The sequence below is a fragment of the Cheilinus undulatus genome, linkage group 9, assembly GCF_018320785.1.
Source record: "Cheilinus undulatus linkage group 9, ASM1832078v1, whole genome shotgun sequence".
NCBI lineage: Eukaryota > Metazoa > Chordata > Actinopteri > Labriformes > Labridae > Cheilinus > Cheilinus undulatus.
The window spans coordinates 3,237,812-3,249,009 of record NC_054873.1 but is presented as its reverse complement, the minus strand read 5'-3'; the positions used below and the strand labels follow the sequence as shown (position 1 = coordinate 3,249,009).

Genomic DNA, 11,198 nt, shown 5'->3' with positions numbered 1-11,198 from the left:
AACACACCAATGTTGGTGTTATTTCTGACACTTGCACCGTCCTTTTTCCAAACTGCCCAATTTCTTTCTTGAAATCCTGAAGTGGGCAGAGTTAGCTTTAAGCTGGGGGTTCACTTACACTTTAACTGTCATCAAAAAAGGTATATCACAAAGTATTATCCATTAAGTATTGTCAAAAGGTATCAAGAAAAAGTATTACCAATGAAGGGCTGCACGGTGGTGCAGGGGTTAGCGCTGTTGCCTCACAGCAAGAGTTTGCATGTTCTCCCCGTGCACAGGTGGGTTCTTTCCGGGTTCTCCGGCTTCCTCCCACCACCAAATACATGCTCATCAGGTTAACTGGTGGCTCTAAATTGGCTGTAAGTGTGAGTGTGCCTCATGGGTACCTTGGTGCTATAGTAGCACCAAACTTTTTATTCCGAAAACTTGCACAATCCTTGTCCAATGTTATGAATTACGTAGCAGACTTGCCTCTGGCAACATGGTGGCGTCGCCAGCTAATCTCACATCGCATATCACACCTGTGCACAGTGACATGTGAATTTGGATCATAAATCGATTCATTAAAATTAATGCGACAATATCGCTGTGCTTGTTGACACCAAAACTTGCAGAGCCTGCTGAGGATACAGTGATTGCCAGAGTTTAAAACGTGGCACAAATAAGTAATTTGAACATCAGAACCCAATAATGCTTTATGCACTTTTCAACTCCAAAATGAGGTAACTGTTAGCCAGGATGTTAGCACCAATATTATTGATCCAACACACATGCACTGATATAATCAACAAATCCCAACTGGGTTTGTTCTGCAGCACACAGATTCTTAAAGCACAGTTTGTCCTGGAAAAAGGGTGTTTACAGCTTGGCTGTGACCCACAGGGTTGATGTTTTACAAACTTTTTAAGACAGAAAGTCCAGGAGAGACAATGGTTCAGAAATAGCTCAGGGCCCAGAGGGTAAAATAAACTATAGTTTAATAAAAGCCATAAATTATGATTTAAATCAAGTCAGGAAGTGTAACACAAATCTGCCACATGGCCACAGAGCTCATAACAGGTCTAAGATATCTTCTTCTCTCTCCTATGAGCGGTTGGTTGTCCTCGCAGCTCTCAGCTTCCTCTGTAGGTGCTGTAGGAGAATCGACTCATCAGCAGAGGGAGGTGGAACCTCTGCTCCGGGTCACTGATGGTAAACACAACCTGGAAACACACAAACATCCCAAAAACTTTGGTTACATCATTTTTCCAATCACTCACAAAACTCATAAATAGGCATTTATTACAAAGAGACTGATAAATAACTGCTGGTGTCAGCATTCATGTGCATATTTATGAGGATTTTTGAACTTAACTGCATCTTTCATACACAGTAAAGGCATAAAAATACATGCTTTTAAATTTGCTAAAGACTCTTGGGTTCTAAAATTATTTTGGGAATTTAAACTAAAGTAAACTGTTCATTTGTCTGAATATTACCAGTCGATGTAAAACAGGGTGTTTATCCTTTCACATGTTTGCTTTTCTATTCTTTTATCATTTTTATGAAGAAATAACCAGATGAACAAAAGCTCCTCTCTTTTTTAGAACAGAAAAGAAAAATAATCTTAGCACACAAAGTACATAAATTTGTGCTTGGTAGATTATCTCTTTGTTGTGGCGATTCTTCCTGTCAATAAATCTTAAACCGCTGTAAAGCCTGTTTATTCCCCTTATAAATGGAGTAAGGAACATGCATTTGTGGGATGAGCAGCAGAGCTGAGGAAAAAGGGTGCACCCATGACAAATTCGCTAAATCTGTGGGGGACTGCTGGCAGGTCATTCCATCCTCTCCACTCCCAGATTCTGGAGGTAGTCTCTGATAAACCCCGCTCTGTGGGGGCCAGCTACGTCATCTTGGATAGAGTCCCGTCCTAGACTGTGGAGATATGGGATCATCACTGGTTCACTGGTGAATCTCATCTTGATATCTCTCTATTGAGATTGCCTGCAAAGATGTTAAGCCTCATTTTTCCAGTGAGGGAGACGCCAGCCCACACTGTCACAATAGCTCCACCTAAAGATGTTACTCTGAGTTCAGCAATCAGCAGGACTCCTGGCAGGCCGATGAGAGCAGAGATTGGCTGTGTGCAGTCTGCTCTGGATTGTCTGGGCCGTCAGCCATATTGTCCCTTAATCCTTGAATGCAAATTTGTAGAGGACAGCCTACGGTACCTAAGTGCTTACAGGGTGAGGAAACAGTCTTCTGGGGATGCCCACTTAGCCACCTGTCTCTGACGTCCCCCGTTATGTGGAACGTTAGCCTTCAGAGTCGAGATGGTTCTAGGGCTCGCTCCAAATAATGCTGCAACTTGATTTTTTGCAACACCGGCTTGAAGTTGACTTATCGCACGGATCCTATCCGGATCAGTCAAATGTGACATGCCTGTTCTTGGAGTAGACACCTACTGACCACTGTAACAGGGTCCATGCTCACAGGTGCCAGAGCAGGGGTACCAGGAGCTCAATACAAGTGAATAGCAACAGCAGAATAAGCTGTTGGGCATTGGAGAAGATCTGCCAAATTTTCATCATTGCAACCCACATACTCAGCTCTGCTGCTCAACCCCTTAAATGCACGTTCCTTACAAATGTGGCACCATTTAAAAGGGAAATAAACAGGCTTTCTAACAAAATAAATTTAATTATCCAGGAAGCAAGGAAATAATCTACCAAACACATATTTACTTATTTTTTGTGCCAACATTGTTTATATGCATGCAAAGCCAGATCTTCTTTTCTTTGACTAGAATGAAACACAACAAATACACAAAAAAAGATGGAAAACAGACAATAAAACTGCATTACAGCCAGGCTCTTCATGACAAGGATGTTAAATAGCAGTAATAAAATAAAGTGAAGTCTATAGTATGAGGCTCCAGTTGATAAAAATCTTCTCTAGAATCTAGGACAAACATTTCTATAAATATTTTCTTTGTATTGTGAACATTTAGTCCTGCAGGCGTCCAGACAGCAGTGTTTTTACTCCTCTGAACATTTGTTTAACCTCCTGGTTTGTTTGACATTCAGACTCTCCTCTATAACAGCTGAGTGGAGCTCACCTCTACGTAGGGGTAAAACGAGGCCTGACCCCGGCTGTCCCAGTATGAACCTGTCTCAAAACGCAGCTTGTACATCCCAGGGCTGAAGGCTGCTCGGCTGATCAGTCCCGGACAGCGGCCATCTTCATTTGTAGTCCTAAAAATCAACAAACAGGCAAGTTTTATAGCTGAAAAAAGCTGTGACCTCTGGAACTCTCACTATAATTTATCCCTAAACTTTGGCACAGTTAGAAAGAAAAGATCGTCTAAATAGCCCAGTGTTCCAGTACCAAAATAATTACCAACATGTTTGTGTCATCCAGGTAGCAACTAGGAGTCTGAGTTCAATGTCTGATGACTGAAGAAAGGAAGTGACCCAGGACTGGCTGTCCCAGACTTCTGCTTTTGTTGCTGTGGTATCAAACATCATTGGAATCATATCAAAGTCCACAGGTCTGGTCCTTACCCGACACTCAGCATGTTCCAGATCTTCAGGTTGGAGTCGAGGCGGTGCAGGCTGAGGGCCATCCGGGCTGCTGGGACGCCGTCTCCCGTGTTCAGGACATGCGTGGTCAGAGGGCTGGAATCTGCTGATGCCATCTGCTGGACAGGTGAGGTAAAATCAGCTTCAGCTAATCAATATTTAGTCATCTGTCGGATGAGATAGCTAATGATTGGGTTTCTAGACTGCTCATGATTAAATCCTTATAAAAGGAAATAAACTGGGTTTAAAAATGGGTTTAAAATGGCAAAAATGGTTTAAAGCGGCAGAAAATGGGTAAAAAGGGGTGAAAGGGGTTATTGGCAACACAAATGAGTGAACTGAGGCAACAAAAGGTGGAAAGTTGCAAATTTGCTTAAAAGTGACAAAAATGTGATAAAAAGGTGGAAAAATGGTTTGAAAAAGTGGCAAAAAGGGTAAACACTAACAAAATTGGTTCAAAGTGGCAAAACAAATAGTTTAAAGCTACACAAAAAGACCTAACAAAGAGTAAAATGTGATGAGTGGCAAAAAGGAATAAACAAAGCCAAGATTAAGAAGAAAGGTGGCAAAAATGGATGAAAAAAAAAACAAAAATGTACAGGGAAATCGTGGTGGAAAGGTTTCAGAAGTGGAAAAAATGGTTAAAAAGTGGTAGAAATGGGGAGAAAAAGTGGTCAAATTGGGTTTTAAAAAAAGGCTATTATGGGTAAAAACTTGCAAAAATAGGTTTAAAGTGAAAAAAAAGGGAGAAAAAGTGTCCGAAAGGCATTGAAAAGTGGCAAAAAAGCTTGAAAGTTGCAAAAATGGGATGAAAAACAAACAGAAATGCGTAAAAACTGGAAAAAATTGATTTAAAGTGGCAAAAATTGACAAAAATTGTGAAAATAGTTAAAACTGGCAAAAATTGCCACGTAAAGTGGTGAAAAGAGATTAATACTGACAAAAAATGGGTCAACAGTGGAAACAAAAGGTGGAAAGTGGCAAAAATGGGAAGAAAAAGTGTTAAAAGTGATTTAAGAGGTAAAAAAAGGACAAAGCAAAGAGCTAAATGCAGCAATAAGTGACAAAAATGGATCAACAAAGCTAAGAATAAGAAGAAAGTGGCAAAAATGGGCAGAAAAAGAGGCAGAAATTTTTTAAAAGTGAAATAAATGGGTAAAAAAGTAGGAAAAAATTACCTTAAATGGCAAAACATGGCAGAAAGAAAGTGATGAAGAGGGGTTAATGTGACAAAAATGAGTGGCAAAAATAGGCAAACGTTACAAAAGGTGTTTACAGCCGCAAACACTGACAGAAAAAGGGAAAAAAGTGGTTACATGCTGCAAGAATGGGATTTGAGTGACAAAAACTTGTAATAGGTGCAAAATGGGTGAAAATTTCATAAAATTTATATTTAAAAAGCGGCAAATAAATAAGACAAAAATGAGTAGGAAAAGTGACGAAAATTGGTTAGACACACTTTTCAGTTCAGAATGTGCTAACTGTTAGCAAGGATGCTAGCACCAATTCTACTAATCAAACACTGGTGCACTGATAGGATCAAAACTCATAACTGAGTAGGGCCCATTCTCTGGGGCCCGGCTGTTTCTGTGGGCAGGCCCGATTCTACATCTGATATTTTTCTATTAATTCAACAAAATAAATCATTTTTGTTGATCATCTTTCATTAAGGATTGTGTTCAGAGCTGCTCTGCATACAGCGCTCCTTTGAGGGTCAGAGTAAAAGCTAAAAAATGAGAAGAGGAACTGAAAAAAGATCCAAGTTTTAGAAAAAAGAGAATTGTTCTACTATGCTGGCCACAGACCTGCAAACTTGTTTTAGTTGTAAATAAAAAGTTTAAATAAAAACTGAAACTACAGTCACTGACGTGACCTTTCCTGCTGTTCTAGGAGAGAACATGAGAAGAACCAACACCAGAGACTGGAGATAGCTCCAGTGAAGACAAAACACTAAAACAAGCAGTAAAAAGGAACAGAAAAGTTAGAAAAGTGAAATCTTGAAGAGTTGATTATTTAGGATGAAACTGAAACCAGTTAACATGCTGAAGTGGATATAAATAATCTTAAATCTACAGAGCCTCAGTCAGGTAAACCTCAGAGTCTTACCTCTTTGTGCTGCTGTTCATTCAGCTCCCAAACTCAGCCGACCTGCTGAACCATCACTGCACTCAGAGCCACTTACCCAGCATGCACTGCAAACAGCCGTGGTGTCAAAGGTTGTTCCTGCTGGGATAAATCATTAAAACAAGCTGAGAGAGAGTCAACAGCACCATCAGCTTCTGTTTGATTCTCAGAGCTGTTTATATGTGATAAGGTTCGGCTGATTTAATTAAAATAACGTCCATGTTTGCTCTTTTTTATGGCGTCGTCTCATATCTCAGCTTTTTCAAACATAATGTGTACCGTTACGTCTGCTCTAATATTAAAATGTATGCTATTAATTTTCAAAACTTTGTTTTGTAAGATTTAGGAAATCTGTAAGTATTCGTGCAAGCTTTATTCATGCATTAGTGCAGCATTTTTAACCCTAACCACACCCCTTTACAAATGCTAGACTACAGCATCAGTTAAGCATTTATCATTGCATAAACTTGATATAAATTGGTGAATAATACTTTAATAAAGAGTAACTACACCCTCAGACCACTGTTTTTCAGATGAAGACCTCTGTATCTGTGTATTTAGCATCAGTCAGGGTCAAGATTTTCACATTTTAGCATAAAATATCTAAATTCTACATTTTGTGTTAAAAATGTGTATAGTGACTGCCCCTTCAGGTTGAAACCATCTACTACAACTGAATTTTTCTATTGGCTGAGCTCTGTGGAGCCGTCTGTCATCACCAGAGAGCTCAATAGTTACCCACTTTATCCATGACCGTTCACTCATAGCAGCTGACAGTCTAAATTTGTAGATCTGCCAATCAGAGATGTCGCTGTGGCACTCTAGGATTGTGGGTAATATAGTGCTGTTGCCTGAAACTGTGAAATAAACCATGTTTCCCTTCAAATGAAGTGGATAAACAAACTAATTTGATCAGTATTCTGTTCACAAGTAGAGGTGAGATCAACCAATCAGAAACGCCACTGGGACACTTCAGGATTTTGGGTAATGTAGTGCTGTTTCTTAAATTGAAGACTATGTGTGGTAAGTCTACTTTGAATGGCTCTGACATTATGGCTAATGTATAAAACAGCAAAGACTGGATGATGTGGCTGATGAGGGACAGTAGGAAGGAGGGAGTGGGAGTGTCTTTTCCCCTCTCTTTCCTAGTCCTCTCCATGATATTCTAAAGATATTTTTTTTAATTCCAGGGTAGATCAAACTCAGCTGAAACTCTAAAGCCTAAAACACACTAGGGCAGTCAGATGTGTGTCAAAATGATTGCTCCCGTTGTTTTCTAAAAACAAACTTAACCCGGCACGGCCAGATGGACTGGGCATATGGCCATGGCTGGCGGAGTATTTATCCTTGGAGAACAGCTGTTTTGTCCATCTCAGCTGCTGTAGTAGTAGCTCTGAGCACAGACACAGAAATTCAGCGCCATCTTTTGTTTGATTTGTAAAATAAATGGGAGGGCGCTGGTGAAATACCAGCACTCCTGTTGTTTATTTACTGATCTGTGCGGTGGGCAGGAGAGCCCTGAGCAGGCTTTAGGCTCTGGTATCAAGAATGGCAATTAAGGCACAACATGACGCAACAGTCCGGTCCCGTGTTGTTTGGGTTTAAAGGGGACATATTTCACCCCTCGAAGACAAGTTTATATTGGTCTCAGAGGTCCCCAAAATATGCCTGTGAAGTCTTTTGCTGAAAAAACACTCCAGTATAGAATTTTTACATGTCTAAAAATCCCTCTGTTTCAGCCCTGCTCAGAACGAGCTGTTTCTGTGAGTGTGGCTTTAAATGTTATTGAGCTGTCTCCTCTCCTGTGGAAGCCTCCTCTCCTGAGCTGAGAGGAAGAGGAGTGGAGGGCGGAACATTCTTCCAAGCAGGGAGGGCCAACTGAACCTGGGGGCGGAGCTAACTCTCCACATGACATCATGAGGGGAGAATTTTAGAACAGCTTGTTTCAGCACACATTTTCTGTGTGAAAAAGAAGGGGGGAGGGACTGGATTTTTCTGATTCTTTGGGGGATTGGGGACAGGCCAGGGGCACATATTTTAGTTAGAAAAGTCTGAAAAAATGTTTTTGTTTTTTTTTTCACAACATGTCCCCTTTTAGAGTGCAGATTCAGAAATCTTTACACTACTGTTTTTCCTGGTGTGTTGTCTATACGAGGACTTAAAGAAAACTAGAGATGCAAGGACTGTGAAAATAAAACCTCAAACACGTATTTTTTATAAAAAAAACTTTACTACACTGAAATAAAACACACATATGACAAACACAAGCACCAACAGCTCAGACTACCATTTAAATGAAGCTTTTCAAACGTCTCTTTACATTACAGGATTTTATATTAAAACATTTTATCATCTTTTTTAAAAGTTTAAATAGAGTTAAAGTACAAAGACAAGCCTCTACTGTACACGTAACGATTCCCAAGAGTTTCTTTTAACCAGCTAATAATTTACAGGAAAACTTTTTACATATTTACATTCAGTTACAGTCGTCTGTATCGCTCTGCCGGGTAAACGTGCTAGAAATCTTGATTAGCTCTCCTTCAGAACAGTCATTGAAAATCTGATTGAATAAACATGTCAAGATTACACAGACCACACTGTGTCCCTACAGCTGCGGTTTTCAAGTTTTATGACTCATAAGTTGTGCTGACAATTACATAATTTGTTATGCAGGTTATAGGGGGACACAATGGCCGACCATGACCTGACCAGCTGCTCCTGATTGGTGGAACTGATTTCTGACATGTTTGATGTTTTGGCTATATCACGGCAGACACAGTGAGGATAGAGCCACCAGCAGAATCCTCAACTTTGGGGCGTTTTTTTCCTTCATAACCTGGTAGGTTGAGCAGATGGTGTGGTGTGTGAATAAAGCTGTGTGTCATCAGCGCAGGAATGAAAGCTGAGACCATGTTTGCAGATTTTACGACCAAGGAGGAGCATGTAAATGAAAAAAAGAAGCGGTCCAAGGACAGAGCCTTGAGGCATGCCTTGGTTTACTGGGGGAGAGAGGGACTTGGCTTTCTGATGCTGCATGTGAGAGAGATGGTTAGAGTGGATCGATCGATCCATTCTCTTCTCTTATCAAAAGCCAGGTTGAGGTGGCAGCAGGCTAAGCAAGTCCATGCATCCCTCCACCTAGCAACATTTTCCAGCAAGGTATACCTCAGGATCTCCTTGCTGTTGGAGATGCCTGAAAGACCTCCACAGGAAGGCGACCAGGAGGCATCCTGATCGGATGCCTGGACCAACTCAACAGGCTCCTTTTGAGGTAAGAAGCAGGGGTCTACTCTTAGCTCCCTCTGAATGTCTGAGCTGCTTAGCCTGTCACTGAGGCTGAGCCGAGACACCCTCCCAAATAATCCCATTTCAACTGATCTCATTCTTTTGGTCCTTACCCAGAGTCCATGACCATACGTGAGGGTTGGAAAGATCAACCACTACATTTAGAGTTTTGCCTCATAGCTCAGCTCCATCTTCACCCCAACAGTACGGTATAACGCCTGCAATACAGCCTATAATGCACCAAACCGGGCTTCTACCCTCAGTTGTCAACAAGACCCCAAGACACTAGAACTCCTTCACTTGGGGCAGAGACATCCTCCCTATCCACTTCTTGTCGTTAGTAGCAGTTTGGAGCATTAAAACACAGTAGTGTAAGAACTCGGGTCATGCTGGACCGTTGGATTGTGCAGTTTGAGCACATAAACCGGTCCTGCGTCATCCATACCTTATTTGAGAGCAAACGAGCTGCAGATTCGGGTATGACTACATTTAATTTTTTAAAAACCTCCATCACTGGGAATCTAAAGGAAAACTGTGCAAGGTGGAAAATCTGAGGGAGACACTTTGCTCTTTTATAGCGTAGGATAGGAACCATGCTGTCAAACCAGAACAGTTTAGCTGATAAATTGAACTGGTGTGAAATTATTGTTTCACTGTGGAATAATCCAGTCTTCCCACTATATGCAAGTTTTATTAGGATTAAAATCACGTTTAGGGAACTGTCAGAGTCAGTTTATATAATTTATGACACATTTACTCACTGAATTAGGCTGTAATTCTCCAGGAGAGTCATAAAAGCGTGTTCACTGAGCCTTCAACACAGAACCATATGATGTTTCTGTTCACATCTGCAGACATAATGAGAGGAGAGCTGATGAAAATAAAGGGTGTGATAAGGAGCTACCAGCTGCTGCCATGCTGACTTTATTTACATAAATCAGAGAGGAGTTAAACATGGGAGGAGGTGAGGGTGATAAATGGATTTAATACTGGCCTACCTCGTCTTATAAGGGGTTTTGTCTTCTTTAATTTGGGTTCAGAGGATAATGTGATAAAAGAAGCAAAGAGCATAAAAGACTGCCAAACATAGTTCATAAATAATGTGCTTCTTGATGGCAGAGCTGTTTATTTTCAAGTTGCAGAATAGAACCACTAAAGAGGGTAAAAAAAAGAATAGCTGCTTTTCTTTTTCAGGTCTGACGAAAGTGACTGCAGATCATTTGGGTTTTGTTCTGAAAAGGCTGAATGAAATGCATCTCAAACTTGACAAATCCATGTTCAGGTTCTGGATAAAAACACAGAATTTCAACAGTAATGTCCAATGTAGGAATATGTTAGAACTGACACCAGGTCTGTGACTGATCAGGAGTAGAAACCTGGTTTTCCTAAATCTGCAGTAAGAAGTCAGAGCAGGAGTTTGTGCAGAAAATCAGAGGTGAAATGAGACGGATTCAGGGATGGAGGAGAGTCAGACCAATACAGTTCATGTTGCCACAAACTTCTTGACCAATCTTCCAACCGAGCTGCAACTGATCCAAGCTCCAGATTCTGCAATGATGAGAGAGAGAGAGAGAGAGAGAGAGAGAGAGAGAGAGAGGACAATGTTCTGAATCTTTTTTTTTATTTTAATGTATTTCCAACAGATACTAAGAAAACCGTTGGAACTGAACCCAGCCGCGGCCCAATCTCGCTTTTCCTTGGTCTTTCAAATGTACATGTCACCTACAAATGCTGCCTTTCTGTGCATCAAAAAATGTAAAACTTGCCTGGATTTTCCCCTAAGACTCTTCACTCTTTGGTTTGACCTCAGGTAATACTGGCCATATGGTCCATTCTTAGAATACCTACATGTGCATCTTTAAAATTAGAGTAGCATTAAAGTTTGCTCTACCTGCAGTTCAGAATAAAATATTAAACTTCCACATATTCTAGATTCCTTACACAAAATCTGAAAATGTTCATTTGTTCTAATCTTGATTATTACAGCTCACAAAAATTCCAAACTGCAGAAAAGCCAAATTTCTTGTCAGATATTTTTCTCACTCTGGGTCAGTACACACAATTATAATCATGGAGAAGACTGCTGAATTCAGAGTTGTCCTGGAGACAATCAATGACACTCTTCACCAGGAGGGTAAGCCACTGCAGTTCAGTGGTAAATGTAAATAATGTTCTAAGAGGCTGTAGTACAGCATATTTAAGGAGGGTAAGCCACAGAAAATCATT

The 11,198-nt window shown here is 40.6% G+C and overlaps 2 protein-coding genes across 3 annotated transcripts in view; both read right to left on the bottom strand.

Annotated features, from left to right (window-relative positions):
* Positions 1 to 960: 960 nt before the first annotated feature.
* LOC121515459 (5-hydroxyisourate hydrolase-like) lies at positions 961 to 5,741 on the bottom strand. Of its 2 annotated transcripts, none has more exons than XM_041796242.1 (4): positions 5,670 to 5,741; positions 3,546 to 3,679; positions 3,101 to 3,236; positions 961 to 1,202 (listed from the first exon to the last, which is right to left on the bottom strand). In XM_041796242.1, the coding sequence occupies exons 2-4, from the start codon at positions 3,677 to 3,679 to the stop codon at positions 1,113 to 1,115; spliced, it is 360 nt and encodes a 119-aa protein (XP_041652176.1). In that variant the 5' UTR covers positions 5,670 to 5,741; the 3' UTR covers positions 961 to 1,112. The 2 variants fall into 2 exon arrangements, with proteins under 2 accessions (XP_041652176.1, XP_041652177.1); XM_041796243.1 differs by having other exon boundaries at positions 3,546 to 3,682; positions 5,670 to 5,720.
* Positions 5,742 to 9,491: 3,750 nt separating this feature from the next.
* LOC121515787 (RNA-binding Raly-like protein) overlaps positions 9,492 to 11,198 on the bottom strand; it is a 70,679-nt gene continuing 68,972 nt past the window's right edge. The window contains exon 9 of the mRNA XM_041796766.1: positions 9,492 to 10,520. The gene's annotated coding sequence lies outside the window, so the exon portion shown is untranslated. The remainder of the gene's footprint in view (positions 10,521 to 11,198) is intronic.